Here is a 21,178-nt window from a genome sequence, read left to right as displayed (position 1 = left end):
AAGTGTAGTTTGGTGCACGTATGATTGTGAAATATAGCACAAGTTAAAAAAAATAATGGAAAAGTAATAAGAAAAGAAATAACTTTCCCAAGAGCAACACAAACAAATTGTTCAATAAAACGAAAAGCAATCAAAACTATGTCTCTTGTAGTAGGCTAACGGCTTGTGGCCTTTTTTTTAATCCTTGAGAATTTCAGTGGATGGTTCCCACTTGAAACATGGCTCAAGGCCAGCTATTTTAATTGTCATTGTTGATTAAAAAAATGAAAAAGTTTAATTCAGAGTCAAACCGTTCCTGGTCTTAGTTTTGTTTAGGTCACTTTGCATTTGAGTTGAGCAGCGACTGAACCAGCTTTGCATTGATGGGAAGCCTCTGAAACAATCTAGGTCCTATAATCTGTGAGAAATTAATCACATACAGTGAAAATAAACTCCTAAAAGGGCCTATACCATGTAAAATCATCTTTTTGAGGTTTTAACTTTATGAAAATGTTAATTTCTCACTATAAAGAACCCCAAAGCAGAATTTTGATCCATTCACCCATTTCTGAGTATTTCTCTGATAACCTGTGCTCTGAGCTCCACGAAAACGAGCTGACTCTCATGAACTCGGTCAATTTATTTCACGCCATTCTCAAAGGACTGTTAGACCACCACAGTGTTATGTTCCATAAGTTATGTGAAATGTGTTCAAGAATTGCTTATCATTTGTAAAAAATCAGGTAAGTTTTAATGTTCCCAAAAAAAAAGAGACAGTGTCTCAACAAGTATATTGAAGTTCTGAAAAGGATGTTTGGTATAGTAATTATTGGGTAGAAGCATCCCTTGACAGTGGAATGCATTTGATGAGATGTTAGGATTGGTTTATTGGTGCTATTCCTCAGTTTAAGAGGGGGGTGAAGATGTAATGTATTGAGTGTGTTGCCCTGGTACCAGTTGATGACGCAGCAGTTGTTAGGCAGCACCAGAGACATAATACATAATTAGACGAATCATCTCTGATGTCACCCATTAACTTCAACAGACCCCAAAATGAAGCCTAAATTGTCAGCTCATGGCCGCAGCCATATTGACAGGAGTTGACTCTGCCTCACGCGGACGTTCCAAATATGGGGAAAAGAGGGACTAAAAGAGACTGAATTGACTCGCTTTCCCCCCCCGATTTGTTTAAGTTCACGCCCACAGCTTCTGCCGCTCGTCTTTGGTGCCATAATGCTAACAGCTAACCGCTTCCATTCTACACCAAAGCAGCAAAGTGGTGGATTCTTTACATCATGAATCTTAACTGGTAAGTTCTTAATGTTTTACATGTAATGTGTAAAGCGGTGCAAGGGACTTTTAGACAACAATGAAAACGTATTTTCCCGTGTTATGTGTTTAGAACTAACTGAACAGCCCCTCATAACAAGTTTTAACATCTTATTTCTGTGGTCCTAAGCTATCTTCTTTTAGCCTTTATATACATATTTTTAAAAAACACACCATAACAGTAATACATTAATGTGTAAAACTTTGTTTTTCTGTCATGTTAAATAAAATTGTTGACATAAGATTGAATTATGTTGTGGTTATAATCTAAGGAGCCTTTCTTTTTACCCTTTAGTTAAGTTGAATATGTCAAGCTCTTAAAGCTCGAGCTAGTATTTGAGTTAACCCTCTACTACACACAGTCGCAGGCTTCAGTGAAGCAGAATTAACTACTGTGGTAATATAAGTCAAAATGCTGAAGAGGTTAAACATGACTAATGCTGCCTCATCTTCTTCTGACCATCCAAAGTAAATACTGGGATGTTCCATCAAAGAGAAACTAATTTTCTTAAAATATTTTGTCAAAAGATATTTACATATATTTTTTATAGATATTTTGAGCATAAAAAAGATTAAATATTTTTTTATTGTCGTGTATTTAACACATCTTTGCAAAGACAGAAAATGTACAAATATGTTTTCTTTTCCTTACAATTACAGTTTGGATTAATGGTGACTTCATTTCCATTTGGCAACAGATAGGACAGTTCAATAAAACCACCACATCGACGTGGGCTTGGCAGGGATCCACATCTCCTGGTTCAGCTGAGCTGGACGGTAGTGAACCTTTTTTATTTTTAAGCTTACAAGGAGGAGCAGTTTCTGGCTCTGTCATCACTGTGGAAGACGTGAATGGCGACGTCTGGAGTCTGGAACTGGTCATTGGGGTCCGAGAGAACATCCAACGGCTGCACAGTGGTCAATCGGCACTAAACTTTTTTTCTTTCATTTATTACAGAAAATTGTTTTCAGTAGATAGAAATGTACACTTTAGGATAATTTATTTGGTTCCCTAAAATGTCAAAAATTGACAGTATTATCATAGACGATGCCATCTAACCATGACTGTGTTCACAAGAACTCTTCCTCTTTTATCCATTTTACATTTGAATCATTTTTTATTCAAGGCCTGCTGATGTCACACATTGAGAACTGCCAGCATTGCCCCCAAGCTAACACAAACACACACTTTCTCCACAGAGCTAACGGTGCTCAGAAAAACCCATTTATTTATACGCTCAAAACCATATATCTTCCAGTTGTGTCCCGTCTCCAAAAACCGCTGTGTCTGCAGAGGCTTCCATGGCTGTCAATGATAAACCTACAGTATATTTCCACTGGACAAATCTGGGGGTGATGTCACCCATAGCATCATGACAGCATCAAAACGAAGTGTTATTGCAGACTCACATGCGGACACAATGAATGGAATGCAAGAACATGAGAAAACATGTTTTAGCATTTTGTTTGTGTTCAAGGTTTAAAGATGTTTTGTTTTCATAAATAGGCCTCAGTGAGCTAACATTAAATATTTGTTTTTAAGATTTTCCAAAAGTTTATTTTAGGCTTTTACTGATCCAAAAAATGAACCAAACAGTATCCCTAAAACCGCGACACGATCCAAACCGTGAGTTCTGTGATCTGTAGTTCCCTTACTCAATTTTCAGTAATAGTACTCAGTAGGTTTAATCTTCTACTGTGGTCGTCTGCATAATTCAATCTGGTTTGTAGATCTTCCACCTTCTTCTCCATCTCTTTACATTGCTTTCCCAGGTTTTCATTTGACTTTTTTAAATCCATCACTTCCTGGTGGCAAATGTCTATATTCTCTGTTCATTTTACAACTCATTTGGTAAATACAAGTGTGACTTGATGGAAAATACAAAAATGTGTGGGTGACCCCAGACTTTTGAACAGTAGTGCACATGGAACTCTACTACTTTCTTAGAAATGGCAAAGCGCTTGTCACTGTCCAATTCACACACTGATGGCGACTATGCTGCTGAACACTGGCATCAACCTATAACCTCTATTAACCTGAAAGACACAACAGTATAACCCAAAATAGTAGAGCAACAGTTTGAACACTAATGTTTTTGATTGTATCCTGGAGAAGATTAGATGACAAGTAGAGATAGACGAATTAGCTGAATAATCAGCTAAATCTAATTACTGGCAGCATCAGCACCTGAGCATCATAACACAGTGGATAGCTAAGCCATATGATCAGCATGAGGATGGTAATGATATAAATACTGAAATGATGGCTGTCATTTTTTTAACAAAACTGACAAACTACTCCAGGGATGCAGGCAAAAGTAAAAAATTAACAGCAGGCATTGCCAGCATCTTTAACCTGAATCCCAGCAGGGTCTATTGTGTTGGACTGCAATTTTATCCAAACTATTCACTACAAGAGAGATGTGATCTGAAGTGTTTGTTGGACTTCTCCATTGCATCAGGACTGAAAATGAAGTCTGTAGTTCTCTAGATAATCGGTGGTGTCTCAAGATTTCACAGACTGATTCAAAGTGTTCACAGTGATATTAAACACCCACTCCAATGAAAACAACAAAGGTTTTGATTAGGGTTAAAAACCACATAATCATGATTAAAACAAAAAGACCACTGTAAACTTTAATACAGAGCCCCTAAAGGGAAATTAAAGCAAAAAAAATAATAATAATTCAAGTGAAAGAAAATGGTTAGTAATTGTTGCGCACCAGATAGGAACTGGGGTGCACCAGTTACTAGAAAGTTTTTTGCTTCTTTTTTTTTTTCTAAGCTAAAATCAATTGATTATATGACGATGACTTGATGCTGTTACTTTTTCCGGAAGTAGAGCTTCTTGGTTAACATGGAAGCAAAACATGGAACCTGTTTTTTCTCGTCAGAGTCCCTGAGCATCTTCACACCTCTCATTGCCACTTTTCTGTTCACCAAGGTGAGTAACTCAGTGAACTCAAGGGAATTTCCAAACTTTTCAAGGAGCTCGCACAAATCCTGGATGTACCAGGAGCCCTCTTTTATATGTCGGTGGGAAAAGAAACCTAAAGAAACAAAACAGGGCAAAAAAAGAAAGTTAGATGGAATCTGGTAATTCAGTGTTTTGTAGTTTGTTTTTTTGTTGTTTTTTTAATAATCAAAGAGGTTTATTAACATTTCCAGGCCTTGTTACAGTGCTTAAAATCCCTAAATATCCTCAAATGTAATTGCTCTTTTGAAATACTCAAATTATTTGGTTCTAATTAGGGCTTGCAATAAACATTGCATTTATTTTATAGATTAAACAAAGTAACACAATATTTAAATAATTTTTAATTTATATTTTTTTTTCCAAGGAAACATTGACCAACTCTCTTTTCCCCTATTTGTTTCCCCTCTATTATTATACAAATCCCTGTTTTTATCATTTCATGTAAATATATCCTGAACCATAAGCAAGCTCCATTAAAGGCTTGAAAATGGTGATATGCTAAAAATACAACAGGATAAAAGATGCTCAAACTATAAAACTGTCAAATCTAGAGCTTTTAATCTAAATATGTAAAAAAAAAATTGAAAGTGAGGTTAAAATGCATTAATTACTGCTTGAAAAATGACATAAAAAACTGTTTATTTGGCCTCAAATCAATAAAAAAAGCCCAAAAAAATCTAACAAATTACTCCTAAGTAACTGTCTTAACTCACCTTCAGCCACAGAATAGCACATGATGAAATCAGCTGCAGCAGGTAGAGTATTTAGTGCACTGGCATCAACCACCACCTCCTCCATAGTCTCCTCCCTGTGGTCAACAGCATCGGTGGCGACCACTGCTGTATCATGTTTTTCTCCACGACACGCCTGTATACACACATTGAAGTATCGAGTTTCATCTTTACCTGAAAACAATACATTGTTTAGCATTGTTTCCAATAAGGCAGCAGATGACTGACTTGCAGATTTTCCTAAGCACTCTCCATAATAGTGCTAGGACATTTGCATTGTCTTAAATTTACCTGAAAAATGAAGATCTTCGGCTTTCCTACAAGGCTCGGGCAGTTGTCTCCTCTGAATGCGGCTGTGATCTCTTGGATGTTGACCATGCCATCGTGGGTGTAAACGCAGTTGTCCTTGCCGTGGCTCAGAAAGACCAGCAGAAAGCAGTCGGCATCAGCGTGATCCTCCCCAGCAGCTAGTGGGAGACATATTTCTTTGTGTTAGCTTATGTAAGAAGGAGTACAGGGACTTGAAAGGGCGCACACATGATAATTACCTTCATGGATTCTATCCAGGACATCTGTCTGCTTTGCATTGTCATAATTCCGGACTTCAAAATTTAACTCCTGGAGTCTATGTGATAAACAAATATTGGGTTAAGGTGGAGCAAAATTGCAGCAAAAGAAACAAAAACATTTTCAACAAAAAAGACAAAACATTCTTCAAGACACTCAGTATCAGATTTGAAGAGGGGTACCGTCTCTTTAAGCTGTTGCGGTCAACATGTGTTCCTATCATTCAAATTCCGCCAATAGTAAAAATTCTCATGGTTGAAAATGAGGGCCAGGCCTCGCCGTTTGTGGTTCATCTTGTATTCTTCAGCTGGGTTCAAATCGGTTATGCATAATCTGTTATTAATTAAAAAGGGGAGAAATCAAAATTCAGGAATAAATGTTCTACCTTTAACAGTACTTAAGAAAATAAAGAGGTCTTAATACTTGTTAAACGAGTCGATCTCACACTGGTTCTCTGCAAAAGACAAAAACATTAACATCCAATGAATTATAAGACACTGCAATCTTTGCTTTAACTCTGTATTACAATTTTGATAGCATACACTCATCTGTTACTTATAGAATTCTGTACATAAGTAAGTAAATAAAATAACTGAAGAGGTTTTGAAGATGTAATCAGGAAAGGGATAGTGCTGTTGTCAGTTGTAGCATGAGAATTCTTTCTCTTTAGATTTCTTGGACAAGGCTTTGTCACAGTTTGATGACTTTAATAATAATAATGAATATATAAAGATAACATTGGATAAAAAGATGAAATATAATATAATTTTACGGTGGGCCGGATCCGGGCCTCGACTTCGACACGTGCCGTAATATATTTTTCTAGTATCAAGTCCAGGAATCCGTAATTACTCAACATCAATTGCATAAGATCACTCAAGAACTTGTTGAGTGTATTCTGGTGGAGCTGTCTATTTTAGGCCCTCTTAAATTCTGTAATCTGCTGCTTGGTGGATGAGTGTTCATAAACTAGAGAAAAAGTTAATGTAAAACAGAGGAGAGCGATAAGATACTTTTATCATGGTGTTTTTTTAGTTTTCCTTTCACATTGCAGAGATTTATTAATGATAAATTGTGTCTAAAACAGTTTCCTGTCTGATAACACCCACTTTCAAGCATTCAAATGACAAAGCAGTAGAGAAGCTACAATTATTCATTAACAGCCCTAAAACACAGAGTCAAAGTACTCACCCATCTGATTAGTTTCTGTTTGGCTGTCTGTTTCAACACTTCCTAAAAAAAACACATAAAAAAGAAAGAGGTTCTTACTTTAAGACTGCTAAGTTAAGTTTGACCTGCTCTTGTCCTCCCAGCTGACAAAATAAAAATAAAACTGACAAAATTTTGATAAAAAGACCCCTAAAGAATTGTCTTGAACAACCTGATCATTGAAAGCCTGAGTCATTCTGAGAAGAATAACACTCCAAACTCACTTTTTTGTAGGTCAACCACACGTCACAAGTTAAATATATCTAAAAGTAATCATGCAAAACGTTACCTCCACAGGTAGCCATTTCTAATATGTTTGCAGTGGTTCTTATCTTCCAAAAATCCCATTCAAAAGTGGCATTTGGGAGCAAAACTCTCTTTAAAAACAAACAGCCCCACCCACGATCACGCCAATAGGCTGATATGCTTGTCTCAGTCCCCCCTTTTAGAGAAAGTAAAACAGTTACAGCCAAGCAGAGAGGACTGCCACACCCAAACTTTAGTCGTTTTTTGTTACGGACACTTCCGTGTCAATAGAACTTCTGTCACCCATGTTCATCTGTGTTACACCTGATCGTGCTTAAGCCTGAGCATGTGAGGTGGTTTTGCAGTGCTATGCTGTAACTTTGCTCAGCTTTTTGGTTAACAGTCAGCAGCGTTTACAGCGGCTTTATCCGCCTTACTGGTGTGGGGAGTTTTACTCGGCTCTGCAAGGGCTAGGTGAAAGAAGATTATCAGAGATCGGAATACTGGTTTTTTTGTGTGTTCAATAAATATGATTAATTTATATGAATGGATCTGTGTGTTCAATAAAACCATATATGTTGTTTGATTAAGGATAGAACAGTCTAGTCATAATAAAGACCATTGGGAGCACTTTTACAATAAATCAAATAGTAATTGGAGTGGGATTTTAAAATGGCAGCTTCTATTTCCCTTAAAATTATTGACAAATGCAGCTTCAATTGAGCTCTGAGCTACAAGTTTGTGCTCTAGTTATTTTATAGTGAGTGCTAAAATGTTCTTTGTAAAAAAACATTAACTGAAGGACATCTCAAGTTAAACAGCTTTTCTGCGTATAACAGTAAATACAAGTTACTCATTTTGTGTGAGATGAATTTAGTTATTTAAATAAAAAAGAGGTCTTTGGACAGCATGAAAAGAGGGAATGAATGAGCTTTGTGTTTTACCATTTTTATGACTTACTTCCAGTTTATAGATTACCCACATCTACTGGTTTTTCTAAATCATATTTTATTTAGCTTTTTTCATATTTACACAAAACAACATAAGAAGGGAAAATGAAAAAGAGAAATAAAAAATAATTAAAAAAACACGTTGGTGTGGGCTAGGACAAATGAAAATCCAATAAAGAGGATAGAAAGGGTAGAAAGTCTGTAGACAAGTTAAATTAGTAAACCCGGGCTCACACCACTAGCGTTACAGCTCCGTTGCGAGCACTGCAGTCTTTACGTAACTTTAAAAGTGTGAGAGGAAATCCCACTGCAGGCGTTTTTCGTTTGGTTAAAATTTTGCCGGATGACACAGCTGAACTGCAGCGAACAAAGGGGGGTTTAGCATGTGAGTTTGGAGTTTTGCGAGGTTGGTAGCAGAGCCCATGGCTGCAGCCAACCAGTACCTAATATGAGCCAGCGGCTGTAGGTAGACCGCTCCCACATCGCACCTGAGCTGTAATGGTATCCTTGTGAGCCTGGGGTAAGAAATACTGAAATTCAAATATGCACATTCTCCTTAGACATACACACATATAGAAAAGGAGAATGCAAGATTAATAAAGAATTGTGAGAGGGTTAATATTAAGCAGAGAAGTAGTCAAGTATGAGGAGTGCCATTCCAATGAACCTGAACCCTTTTGAATGGTTTCAGCCAGATCACTAGGTAGATATTCCAGCACAGGGCACCATAAATAAAAAAAAAATGTCCTTGTTCCTTAACTTGGCCCCAATTCTTTCCATTGGTAAACTTTTGAAAATTTCTTAATACCACTGAGTCACAGTGGGAGGTTTTTCTTTAACCTAGTTAAATAACGCATCTTCGTGCTAAAAAAGAAGTTTGCTAAGTGGGGATGTCCCGATCAGGTTTTTTGGGCCTGATCCGATTCAGAGTCATTCGATTTTGTGTATCTGCCGATCCTGAGTCCCAATCCGATACTTTTGTAACACATTTAAAACATGATTAAAAAATGCACAATAAATTCCCCACAACATAAACATTACTGTATAGATAGATTTGTATACAAGTAAAAGGACAAACATCCAATAGAATCAGTTTTATTTCAATATTTAGGCAAGCACTGAAGAAAAGTTCTTTTCTCCTTTATTTAATTGCATAACATTTTAATTAAACATTCAAAAAGAAAATGTATAACCAGGTATAGATAAGCTTCAGTGCCTGCTCATGGTTAGAACTTTAAAATTTGCGAAAAATTAACATGTGAAAAGAGTCAAACTAGCTTATCTTCAAATGTTGAATTGTGAGAAAAAAAATAAATCAAACTTTCATTTTTCCTTCTTACAGGAAGTGGATTTGATAAACATCACTGTTGAGCAAGAAGAAAAGTATGTTAGGGTTTCCAGTTTGAGAAATAGACGCTTGACAGGTTTTCAACTGGAAGCTTCATTAAATAGTACCAACACAACACCAGTGTAAATATTTACAGTGAAATGGCAATTTTGAGATGCCGGCCTTCAGGGCAGAGTGGCAAAGAAAAAGCCATATTTAAAACTGGCCAACAAAGGAAAAATGCAGTTTTACCCTGAAAGTCACAACAGCATGACCCGAAACAGTAGAGCAACAGTTTGTAATACTGTGCATTTCTGTGTTGTATTATTAGCCTTTATTTTATGTACTGTGAGATGACCTGAGTGCCAAGAAAGGTGCCACATAAATAAAATGTATTATTATTATTAATATTAACAATTTCTTTAAAAACACAAAAAAAATTTTCTGTTTGAAAGCCAAACAAAATCAAATGACAAGTAGAGGTAGATGAATAAATAGCTAAATCTTATCTCTTTTTGAATTACTGGCAGCAACCAACACCTGAGCATTATAAAACAGTGGACAGCGATGCCATCTGACCAACATGATGATAGTAACCAAAAAAAAAAAAAAAAATGAAAAGACGATCTGTCATTGTTTAACAAAACTGACAAAACTATGGCAGGGATGCAGTTGCATAAAAAAGGTAAAAAGTACAAAATTAACTCTGAGTGGGTCTTTAACGATTAAGAATAAAATCCTGTTTTTTAAAGCTAAAATTAGTTGACATTATAACAGTGAACTGAAGCTGTAACTTTTACCGGAAGTAGAGCTTCTTGGTTAACATGGAAGCAAAACAAGGAACCTGTTTAACAGCCTTTGGGTGCTTACGCATCCTCACACTTCTCATTGACACTTTTCTGTTGACCAGGGTGAGTATCTCGGTGAACTCAAGCTGATGTCCGTACTTCTCAAGTAGCTCGCACAAATCCTGGATGTACCAGGAGCCATTGTTGGTATCTCGGAGGGAAAAGAAACCTAAAGAAATTAAAAAGGGACAAAACAAGTTAAATGGGAGTATTAAATCTAGTAATTCTGTATTTTGCAGTTATTTATTTATTTTGATAATAACTGAGATTTACTATTAGTATTTCCAGGCCTCATATAAGATACTTATAATCCCTAAAAATATTTGAATATAATCACTATTTTTAAATATTTAATAAGTGATTTAGTTCTATTTAGCGTTCTGAAAGAAACACAATATCTATTCATTTTAAAACAGAGTAACACAATAATGTAAATAACACCATTTTTTTTTTTCTGAGGAAACATTGACCAAGCCACCTTTCCCCTAATCTAATTTTTCCCTCTATTATTACACAAAACCCTGTTTTTTTTATAACTTCATGTAAATATGTCATGAACCATAACTGTAGCAAGCTCTGGGTTATGGTTTGTTGGGTTAAAGGCTTAAAAATGGTGAACATGCCAAAAATAGAACAAGGGAAAATGTGTGTTAAAAGTGTTAAATGTGTTAAACCATCAAATGTAGAGCTTTTAATCTATGTATTTAAAAAAGGGTGATGTTGAAGTTAACATTTATTAATTGCTTCTTCAAAAATGACATAAATGCCTGTTTATTTGGCCTCAAGTCAATTAGATCAAAGCCCAAGAAAATCTGACAAATACCTCTTAAATAGCAGTATTAACTCACCTTCAGCCACAGAAAAGCACATGATGAAATCAGCTGCTGCAGGAAGAGTGTTTAGTGCACTGGCATCAATCACCACCTTATTAATCACCTCCTGATGGTCAGTAGCCCCAGATGCAACCACTGGAGTATCAGGTTTGTCTCCACGACACGCCTGCAGATACACATTAAAGAATTAAGTTTCAGATTTTCCCTAAAAATGACACACCCAACCCAACAGTTTTTCCAAGGCAGCAGGTGAGTGATACCTTGATAAAAACTAGCAGATTATCCTAAGCACACCCAATCACAGTCTAAAGACATTTGCAATGTTTTAAATTTACCTGAAAAATGAAGATCTTCGGCTTTCCTACGAGGCTTGGGCAGTTGTCTCCTCTGAATGCATGTATGATGTCCTGGATGTTGATCATGCCATCGTTGGTGTAAACGCAGTTGTCCTTGCCGTGGCTCAGGAAGACCAGTAGAAAGCAGTCGGCATCAGAGTGATCCTCCTCAGCAGCTAGTGGGAGAAATATTTGTCAAACTTTAAAAAAAAAAAACCCACATTAACGCGGGAAAGAGAGGAGGCATGTGAACGAACATCCACACAACCATTACCTTCATGGATTGCATTCAGGACCTCCTTCTGGCCTTCATCATCATAAGTTTTGACTTCAAAATTTAACTCCTCGAGTCTATATGATAAACAAAAGTGGGTTGTTGCAAAATAAAAAGTTACTTTTAAAAAAACAGACATATTCATCAAGACACTCAGCAGTAGAGTGGGAGAGAGATACCGTTTCTCCAAGTTGTCGCAGTCAGCATTTGTTCCAGTCCTTTTACTCAACTTCAGCCGAAAGAAAAAATTCTCCTGGTTGAAAATGAGAGCCAGACCTCGCCGTTTGTGGTTCATCTTGTACTCCTCAAGTGGGTTCAAATCAAATCTGTTTTAAATGAAAAAAGAGGAAAATCAGAATCCAGGAATAAATGTTCTTCCTTCAAGATTACATAAGAAATTAAATAGGTCTTTACTCGTTGGAAGAGTCAGTCTCACACGGGTTCTCTGCAAAAGACAAAAACATTCACATCCAATGAATTATAAGACACTGCAAGTAAATAAATACAATTATTGAAGAAGGTTTTAAAGAAGTAATCAAAAAAGGCACAGTGCTGCAGTCAGAGCTGTAGAATTCTTTCTCTTTAGGATTTCTTGGACAAGGCTTTGTCACAGTTTGATAATAATAATAAATGTAATAGATTATATTTTATTTGTGCTGTTTCAGAAGCTCAAAATGTACGAAATTTCACACACATGCTGCTAGCTTGAGTCTACAACGGCCCCTGGAGTTTTATCAACCTTTGACTTAAGGAAGAATCCGCCATCTTGAATTAATAAAAATCTCTTTTAGTACCAGCTAAAGTTGAACATTTGTCCAAGGGAAACCTTCAATCATTTCGTAACTTCTTGTGCGTCATTGGGAAGCAACTGTGGAAAAAAAGTTTGCACGTGGAAAGCTTGCATGAGTGGCGTTCTCCTGTTCCTTGCAAATTTATCAATGTAAAATTGTGAAAATGAAGTTGAAGGTGCATAGTGGCTGCTTAGAAAGTGAGCCCAGGTCAAAGTTGATTATTGAGGGCGGCGGTCGCGCATAGAAGTGGCTAGTGAGGGGGACAGTGTTACATAGAAACGAGCGGCAAAGGCAGGTAGCGCCCGTGGGCCATTCAACCTCACTTGCTGCTTTAATTTGAATTACCTTTTTCCACAAATAAAGATTTCAAACATCTATAATTTTAATTGTTATATTGAATGTGACATGAAAAAGACTTGGATTAGTTCACAGACCTCAACACAAAGCACTTGAATACTTCCATATAATCTTTATTATGCCTCTGATATTACCTTTGATTTTACTATGAAATATATTTTGGTGCTACAACACATCATTGCATGCTCAGAACATTTAATAGAAATAACTTAGAATCAAGTTTTTATTTCTTTTTAAATAGTAGAACAGTTTTGATTGAAATACAAAGCTGTTAGATCCACTGGAGCATGCGTGCTTACAGCCATTGGCTGATAAGAAGGCCTCCTTCGAGGTCAAAAGGGTCATTAATGCACACTTTCACTGCAGTTCAGCTCAGAGTTCAGTTCAAAGAAGATTGAGAGAAACCTGGAAGATGGAGGAAGCTTCCTACAATCTTATTTTATTTAAAATCGCCACAAGTAACTTTGTGCCAAATACTGAATTCACCTGTTTATTGTTGTATATATTTTTATGCTAATGTCATAATAAATATCAAAAAGGCAGCCGTTATCCATCTTGTTCTTTCTTTGTGTTTAGATCTCTCAAGAAGAGAATTTCTCAACACTTCCTGATTGATAGTAAAGCTTACTCTTTAGATCAATTTTAAAATAAAATTGATACATTTTCCTCATTGAGTAATTTTCCTTTCATTAAAGAAGGTGGTGGTCCTATAAGAGTCAAATTCTTCATTGAATTTGACCCCAGAGACGCAACAGTTTTAACATAATGTCAACGTACTCACCCGCATCTTTAGTGATTGGTCTGCTGTCACTTCCTAAAAAGACAACAGAAAAAAGAAAGAAGTCCTGACTTTAAAACCCCATAGCCACTTAACTTGTTCTTGTTCTTAAAGCTGACTAAAATAAAAATAAAACTATGAAAATGTTTGGAAAAAGCCACAAGTATTGTCAAGAACTTTATTGTTCATAGAGCCTAGCCCATTCTCAGAACTCCAGACTTGCTTTTTAATGCCTCAAACAAAGTTGAAAGTACAATATATTTAAAAGTAATCGTGAAAAACATTACCTCCGGAGGTAGCCATGGCAGATGTGTTTGAAGAGCTTCTAATTTCCCAAGAACCACGCAGAAAAGTGGCGTTCAGGAACAGACACAGCTTAAAAAGCAACCAGCTCTATCTCCAGGATGACGCTGATGGTCTGACAGGTTTTTTTTTTGTTCCTCCTTTACAGAAAGTAAAACAGTGACAACCAAGCAGAGACGACTGCTGTTGGCCACACCCTGCTACACTACAGGTATAGAAAATAGACTCATCCGATGTGTGTGAATGTAATTCTTGATTTCTAACTTGTGTCTGCATTTTTGTGTGTAACTTTGGATTTGTGTGTTCTGTACATAATTCTTAATTTGTAGCTCATAATACATTTCGTGTGTGACTGTGTTTTACAAAATACAATACTTCAGCACATCCTGAACAGAGGTTGACCACTCTACTTCTACACCACGGCCGCCCCGTTTTATGTTTCTCTTATCTATGTGTAGGTGGAGATTTTTTTGAGCGTGTGGATGTGTATTTACACAGAAAGCTGTAAAACTTTGTTGTTAGACTAATACACACTTTTTAATTCTATTTTCTATGTAGCAGCTCAGCCCTTCAAGGACAAACTTGCAAACTATTTAAAAACAAATTAGAGATGCACTCTGCCATTAAAAAAATTTTTTATTCATTTTGTCAATTAAACAAAGTAAGAACAGACGGTGACTGAAAACGCTGCAGTTTTACCCTGAAAGACACAACGCTATGACTTGAAACAGTAGAGTAACAGTTTGCAACACTATATTATAAATGGTGTATTTAGGTGTTGTGTTGATAATAACAACAACAACAAAAAAGGAAACACAATACTTTTTTCTGATTGCAATCCAGACAAGGTCAAATTATAAGTAGAGGTAAATGAATTAGCTGAATAAACAGGTAAATCTCAGCCTTTTTTGAATTATTGGCAGCAACCAACTCCTAAGCATCATTAAACAGTGGACCTCAAAGCCATCTGATCAGCATGATGATGGTACTTATAAAAAAAACTTGAAAAGAGGTTATTATTGTTTTGATAAAACTGACAAACTACAGCAGGGATGCAGGTGCATAAAAAAGTAAAAAATGAACAGCCTGTGAAAGAGTTAGAAAACAGGCATTGCCAGCATCTTTAACCTGAATCCCAGTAGAGTCTATTGTGTTGGATTGCAATATTATCCAAACTATTGATTACAAGAGAGATGTGATTTGAAGAGTGTTTGTTGGACTTCTTCATTGCATCAAGACTGAAAATGAGGTCCGTTTCTGTAGTTGTCTAGATAATCGGTGGTGTCTCAAGATTTCACAGACTGATAAAAAGTCTTCACAGAGATATTAAACACCCAATCCAATGAAAATACATTTGTTTGAGTTTTTAACATGCTCTTGTGGCATTTTTCTGATGATGGAGGACATGTATGGAGACCATTAGCGCCAACGGCCCTGCACAAAGCTCAGGAGCAAATTTCTAATCAACTCCTGCTGCTCTCCAGACACTATGTCAGAGAAAATGACTATTTTGTTTCTTAAATATATTTTGACTGACAACAGCAGAATTATAATTCAAAGTATACTGGGAGTCAGTCTTTAAGGATAAGGACTAAAACAAATGTACTTTTAAAGCTAAAATCCATTGATTTTATGACAATGACTCGATGCTGTTACTTTTTCCGGAAGTAGAGTTTCTTGGTTAACATGGAAGCAAAACAAGGAACCTGTTTTTTCCCAATAGCTTTCGGATCACTGCTTGCCCCCACTTCTCTCATTGACACTTTTCTGTTGACCAAGGTGAGCAACTCGATGAACTCAAGGGTATTCCCGTACTTCTGAAGGAGCTCGCACAGATCCTGAATGAACCAGGAGCCATTGACGGTATTTCGGTGGGAAAAGAAACCTAAAGAAACAAAACAGGGAAAAAAGGTTACATTTCTGCTAAGTCATTCATTCATCTTCTTGCCCGCTTTGTCCCTTTCGGGTCGCGGTGGTGCTGGAGCCTAACCTAGCTGCTGACGGGCAAAGCCAAGGTACACCCTAGACAGGTCGCCAGTCTGTCTCAGTCGCACACTCACTTTCACACTTAGGGACAATTTAGAGTCACCAATGAACCTATGAAGCATGTTTTTGGACGGTGGGAGAAAGCTGGAGTCCCTGGTGAAAACCCACACAAGCATGGAAAGAACATGCAAACTCCACACAGAAAGATCCCAGTTGGTGTTTCTGTTTCAGATCCTCCAGCCGGGATTTGAATCGGGGTCTTCTTGCAGTGAGGCAAGAGCGCTAACCACTGTGCCACCGTACAGCCATTTTTCAGGTAATTCTGTGTTTTGCAGGTTTTTTTTTTTCTTTTTGATAATCATAAGTTTTTTATTAATATTTCTAGGCCTTACTAAGGTAATTAAAATCCCCTAAAACATTTTAATATAATAGCTTTTAAAAAACTTAAAGGACCCATACCATGTAAAATACACTTTTTGAGCCTTTAAGGGAAACATACTGTTCAATCCTCACCATTAACAACTCCAAAGCAGCATTTGATCTGTTCACGCAGGTTTTCAGAGGATTACTCTTAAATGCATGAATGGATCAAAATACCACTTTGAGGTTCTTTATAGTGAGGAATGAACAGTAAAATGCACTTAAAACCTCAAAAAGTAGAATTTTCATGGTAGGGCCCCTTTAAGAACTTTGCTTCTCAACAGAAACTATCAGTACTGCTGTGCATCAGAAGATAAGAAAATTGGCTTTAAACTTACTCTAATAATAAACAACTCCGACAATAGATTTAATCAACATTTTCCTCAGTCATTTGGCATGTGTGTATTTTGGTTTAATAAAACAAATAAGGCTTATTAATTTAGTGTTGTGTCATAAGTAGTTAAAAACAAATGTATTTTACTAGTATAAGATCATCTCATTAAAGTTAGAAATGGTAACAAAATGCAACCAACAAACCCATTATTGATGTACGATAAGAAATAAATCAGGATTATGTAAAGCTCCATGCAAAAGCTTCTGGTGAAACAGAGAAAAACTCAAACTTTCATTTATTTTGCTGATGAAACATTGACCAAGCCACCTCTCCCATATTTATCCCCTCTATTATTATACAAAACACTGTTTTTTTTTTTTTATATAATTTTGTGTAAACCTATCATGAACCATAACCATTAAAGGCTTGAAAAAGATGAGCATTCTAAAAATATAAGGGAAAAAGTGTTCAAATCAAAAGTGTATGTAGAGCTTTTAATCAAGATATTTAAATAAAGGGTGTAGTTGAAATTAACATTTATTAATTGCTTCTTCAAAAATGACATAAATGCCTGTTTATTTGGCCTCAAGTCAATTAGATCAAAGCCCAAGAAAATCTGACAAATACCTCTTAAATAGCAGTATTAACTCACCTTCAGCCACAGAATAGCACATGATGAAATCAGCTGCTGCAGGAAGAGTGTTTAGTGCACTGGCATCAATCACCACCTTATTATTCACCTCCTGATAGTCAGCAGCCCCAGAGGCAACCACTGGCTCGTCGTGTTTGTCTCCACGACACGCCTGCAGACACACATTAAAGTGTTAGTTTTCATCTTGTACCTATAAAAATGACACACCCAACCCAACAATTTTTCCATGACAGCAGGTTCAATTGATAAAATCTGACAGATTATCCTAAGTGCACCCAATCACAGTCTAAAGACATTTGTATTGTTTTAAATTTACCTGAAAAATGAAGATCTTTGGCTTTCCTACGAGGCTCGGGCAGTTGTCTCCTCTGAATGCATGTATGATGTCCTGGATATTGATCATGCCGTCGTGGGTGTAAACGTAGTTGTTCTCGCCGTGGCTCAGAAAGACCAGTAGAAAGCAGTCGGCATCAGAGTGATCCTCCTCAGCAGCTAGTGTAATAAATATTTGTCAACTTTTGAAAAAGTAAAACCCACATTGAAGCGGGAAAGAGAGGAGGCACGTGAACAAGCACCCACACAACCATTACCTTCATGGATTGCATTCAGGACCTCTTTCTGGCCTTCATCATCATAAGTTTTGACATCAAAATTTAACTCCTCGAGTCTATATGATGAACAAAAGTGGGTTGTTGCAAAAAAAAAAAAAAAAAAAGGTATTTTAAAGAAACATAGATATTCTTCAAGACACTCGGCAGAAGAGTGGGAGAGAGATACCGTTTTTTTAAGTTGTCGCAGTCAGCATTTGTTCCAGTCCTTTTACTCAACTTCAGCCGAAAGAAAAAATTCTCCTGGTTGAAAATGAGAGCCAGACCTCGCCGTTTGTGGTTCATCTTGTACTCCTCAAGTGGGTTCAAATCAAATCTGTTATAAATGAAAAAAGAGGAAAATCAGAATTCAGGAATAAATGTTCTTCCTTCAAGATTACATAAGAAATAAAATAGGTCTTTACTTGTTGGAAGAGTCAGACTCACACAGGTTCTCTGCAAAAGACAAAAACATTCACATCCAATGAATTATAAGACACTGCAAGTAAGTAAATACAATTATTGAAGAAAGTTTTGAAGAAGTAATCAAAAAAGGCATAGTGCTGCGGTCAGAGCTGTAGAATTCTTTCTCTTTAGGATTTCTTGGACAAGGCTTTGTCACAGTTTGATAATAATAAAAAATGTAATAGACTATATTTTATTTGTGCTGTTTCAGAAGCTCAAAATGTACGAAATTTCACACACATGCTGCTAGCTTGAGTCTACAACGGGCGCTGGAGTTTCATCAACCTTTGACCTAAGGAAGAAGCCGCCATCTTGAATTAATAAAAATCTCTTTTAGAACCAGCTACAGGTGAACATTTGTCCAAGGGAAACCTTCAATCATTTTGTAACTTGTTGTGCGTCATTGGAAAGCAACTGTGGAAAAAAAGTTTGCACGTGGAAAGCTTGCATGACTGGCGTTGTCCTGTTCCTTGCAAATTTATCAATGTAAAATTGTGAAAATGAAGTTGAAGGTGAGTAGTGGCTGCTTAGAAAGTGAGCCCAAGTCAAAGTTGATTATTGAGGGCGGCGGTCGCGCATAGAGGTGGCTAGCGAGGAGGACAGTATTACACAGAGACAAGCGGCAAAGGCAGGTAGCGCCCGTGGGCCATTCAACCTCACTTGCTGCTTTAATTTGAATTACCTTTTTCCATAAATAAAGATTTCAAACATCTATTATTTTATGTGTTATATTGAATGTGAATAAACTGACATGAAAAAGACTTGGCTTAATTCACAGACCTCAACACGAAGCACTTGAATAGATCCATTATAATCTTTATTATACCTCTGATCATTTTACTATGAAATACATCATTGCATGCTCAGAACATTTAAGTGAAATAACTTAGAATCAAGTTTTTATTTTTTTTAAATGGTTGAACAGTTTTGATGGAAACAAAAACACTGTTAGATCCACTGGAGACATGTGCTCACAGCCATTGGCTGATAAGAAGGCCTCCTCCGAGGTCAAATGGGTCATTAATGCACACTTTCACTTCAGTTCAGTTCAGAGTTCAGTTCAAAGAAGATTGAGAGAAACCTGGAAGATGGAGGAAGCTTCCTACAATCTTATTTTATTTAAAATCACCACAAGTAACTAAGTTTGTGCCAAGACCAACGTTTTTATTTACTTAATCTTTTTGGTAACTGCTGCATTTTCTTTTAAACTATTTTGAAGCTTGTCACCATTTTTGCTTCATGTTTGTGAAATTTATCAGATGATCCATTTTGAAACTAAACTCCAGCAAACTTTAAATCCAGCACTTTAGTATGACGACAATCTGCTTTTTTTTTGGCTGTACAAACCCAGCTATACACCAAGAGTCTTCGACCGTTGTCCTACACCCTGCGCCTAACCTGCAGCTGCTTTTCGGCCTCAGGAGAACCACCTTTGTCTGCTGAGCTTTGTCTGACAGTCCAGTCCAAGTCAAGCTTCCAGCCACTCTGGTGAGGAGACCCTCTCAGCCAAACAGTTGTGGTATGTTCTGGTCGTAACAGCTAACTTTATTTATCCAGACTAGTGTCTTGAACAGTTTAACATAATTGTTTTCTTTAGATTACAATTTTTCTCTTAAACAATTCTGAGGCATTACTTTGCTCATCCACCAACTTTCACGCATTTGTATATATAAAAACACAATACTGAATTCACCTGTTTATTGTTGTATATATTTTTATGCTAATGTCATAATAAATATCAAAAAGGCAGCCGTTGTCCATCTTGTTCTTTCTTTGTGTTTAGGTCTCTCAAGAAGAGAATTTCTCAACACTCCCTGATTGATAGTAAAGTTTACTCTTTAGATCAATTGTAAAATAAAATTGATACATTTTCCTCATTGAGTAATTTTCCTTTCATTAAAGAAGGTGGTGCTCTTGTAAGAGTCAAATTCTTCATTGAATTTGACCCCAGAGACGCAACAGTTATAACATGTCAACGTACTCACCCGCATCTTTAGTAATTGGTCTGCTGTCGTTTTCAACACTTCCTAAAAAGGCAACAGAAAAAAGAAAGAAGTTCTGACTTTTAAACCCCATAGCCACTTAACTTGTTCTTGTTCTTAAAGCTGACTAAAATAAAAATAAAACTATGAAAATGTTTAGAAAAAGCCAGAAGTATTGTCAAGAACTTTATTGTTCATAGAGCTTAGCCCATTCTCAGAACTCCAGACTTGCTTTTTAATGCCTCAAACAAAGTTGAAAGTATAATATATTTAAAAGTAATTGTGTAAAACATTACCTCTGCAGGTAGCCATGGCAGATGTGTTTGAAGAGCTTCTAATTTCCCAAGAACCACGCAGAAAAGTGCCGTTCAAGAAAAGACACTGCTTAAAAAGCAACCAGCTCTACCTCCAGGATGACGCTGATGGTCTGACACTTTTTAGTCCCTCCTTTACAGAAAGTAAAACAGCGTTAACCAAGCAGAGACGACTGCTGTTGGCCACACCTTGCTACACTACAGGAATATGGAGAGAAAATAGACTCATCCGATTTGTGTGCGTGTAATTCTTGATTTCTAACTTGTGTCTGCATTTTTGTGTGTAACTTTGGATTTGTGTGTTCTGTACGTATCTCTTAATTTGTAGCTCATAATATATTTTGTGTGTGACTGTGTTTTACAAAATACAAAAACTTGCAAAATATAATTTACACATGCACAACTTTAAATTACAGCAGCTTAAAACTATCTACACACACATTTTTTTTAAATAGAAATTGTCTGACACACACACAAAACCACATTTACGCACAATTCTGGTGTGAGACTCTTCATGTCTCTAGATTTGTGTTTGAATGCTGCTAAAATGCTGGGTCATCAGTTTCCTTATCAGACCCTTTGAACTTAGATTGTAAATAATATC

The 21,178-nt window shown here is 36.6% G+C and overlaps 3 protein-coding genes and 1 long non-coding RNA gene across 17 annotated transcripts in view; 1 reads left to right on the top strand and 3 right to left on the bottom strand.

The window, feature by feature from the left end:
* The window catches only part of LOC112157026, a 32,079-nt gene that overhangs the window by 735 nt on the left and 10,166 nt on the right, over nucleotides 1-21,178 (top strand). For 2 of the 12 annotated variants that reach the window (XR_004948068.1, XR_004948066.1), the window contains 5 exons: nucleotides 13,983-14,045; nucleotides 15,614-15,849; nucleotides 16,052-16,136; nucleotides 19,630-19,797; nucleotides 20,565-20,812. This is a non-coding gene — a long non-coding RNA (uncharacterized LOC112157026). The remainder of the gene's footprint in view (nucleotides 1-13,982; nucleotides 14,046-15,613; nucleotides 15,850-16,051; nucleotides 16,137-19,629; nucleotides 19,798-20,564; nucleotides 20,813-21,178) is intronic. The other 10 variants (XR_004948076.1, XR_004948078.1, XR_004948071.1 and 7 more) reach the window with 10 other exon arrangements.
* Nucleotides 4,067-7,245, bottom strand: LOC112157024 (caspase-6). The gene is given in 9 exon segments (XM_036212427.1): nucleotides 4,067-4,358; nucleotides 4,999-5,152; nucleotides 5,308-5,483; nucleotides 5,565-5,641; nucleotides 5,766-5,789; nucleotides 5,791-5,916; nucleotides 6,007-6,037; nucleotides 6,775-6,816; nucleotides 7,082-7,245. Coding segments are annotated over 9 exon segments (873 nt in total). The 5' UTR covers nucleotides 7,098-7,245; the 3' UTR covers nucleotides 4,067-4,131.
* LOC112157023 (caspase-6-like) lies at nucleotides 9,177-20,690 on the bottom strand. Of its 3 annotated transcripts, XM_036212412.1 has the most exons (8): nucleotides 20,557-20,690; nucleotides 20,264-20,305; nucleotides 12,020-12,050; nucleotides 11,785-11,931; nucleotides 11,606-11,682; nucleotides 11,332-11,507; nucleotides 11,012-11,162; nucleotides 9,177-10,332 (listed from the first exon to the last, which is right to left on the bottom strand). In XM_036212412.1, exons 1-8 carry the CDS (start codon nucleotides 20,570-20,572, stop codon nucleotides 10,112-10,114), a joined length of 861 nt encoding a protein of 286 aa, XP_036068305.1. In that variant the 5' UTR covers nucleotides 20,573-20,690; the 3' UTR covers nucleotides 9,177-10,111. The 3 variants fall into 3 exon arrangements, with proteins under 3 accessions (XP_036068305.1, XP_036068295.1, XP_036068301.1); XM_036212402.1 differs by having other exon boundaries at nucleotides 11,606-11,931; XM_036212408.1 differs by lacking the exons at nucleotides 20,264-20,305; nucleotides 20,557-20,690 and adding exons at nucleotides 13,535-13,567; nucleotides 13,819-14,028 and having other exon boundaries at nucleotides 11,606-11,931.
* On the bottom strand, nucleotides 15,101-18,174 carry LOC112157479 (caspase-6-like). Its single transcript, XM_036212435.1, has 5 exons — nucleotides 18,004-18,174; nucleotides 17,817-17,893; nucleotides 17,543-17,718; nucleotides 17,227-17,377; nucleotides 15,101-15,719 (listed from the first exon to the last, which is right to left on the bottom strand). The coding sequence occupies exons 1-5, from the start codon at nucleotides 18,117-18,119 to the stop codon at nucleotides 15,487-15,489; spliced, it is 753 nt and encodes a 250-aa protein (XP_036068328.1). The 5' UTR covers nucleotides 18,120-18,174; the 3' UTR covers nucleotides 15,101-15,486.

Source organism: Oryzias melastigma, linkage group LG1 (genome assembly GCF_002922805.2).
Source record: "Oryzias melastigma strain HK-1 linkage group LG1, ASM292280v2, whole genome shotgun sequence".
In the NCBI taxonomy this organism is placed as follows: Eukaryota; Metazoa; Chordata; class Actinopteri; order Beloniformes; family Adrianichthyidae; genus Oryzias; species Oryzias melastigma.
Note: the sequence above shows the minus strand (reverse complement) of the source record. Positions and strands in the feature narration are given on the sequence as shown.

Excerpts from the sequence above, each read along its gene's own strand:
- LOC112157023 (XM_036212402.1), bottom strand. Across the intron at positions 11,163-11,331 it reads CGAAGATCTTCATTTTTCAG|GCGTGTCGTGGAGACAAACC; the intron begins GTAAATTTAAAA and ends GTGTATCTGCAG. Across the intron at positions 10,333-11,011 it reads GTGCTTTTCTGTGGCTGAAG|GTTTCTTTTCCCTCCGAGAT; the intron begins GTGAGTTAATAC and ends TAATTTCTTTAG.
- LOC112157479 (XM_036212435.1), bottom strand. The coding sequence starts at position 18,119 with ATGAACCACAAACGGCGAGGTCTGGCTCTCATTTTCAACCAGGAGAAT. Across the intron at positions 17,719-17,816 it reads CCTGAATGCAATCCATGAAG|CTGCTGAGGAGGATCACTCT; the intron begins GTAATGGTTGTG and ends TTATTACACTAG. Across the intron at positions 17,378-17,542 it reads CAAAGATCTTCATTTTTCAG|GCGTGTCGTGGAGACAAACA; the intron begins GTAAATTTAAAA and ends GTGTGTCTGCAG.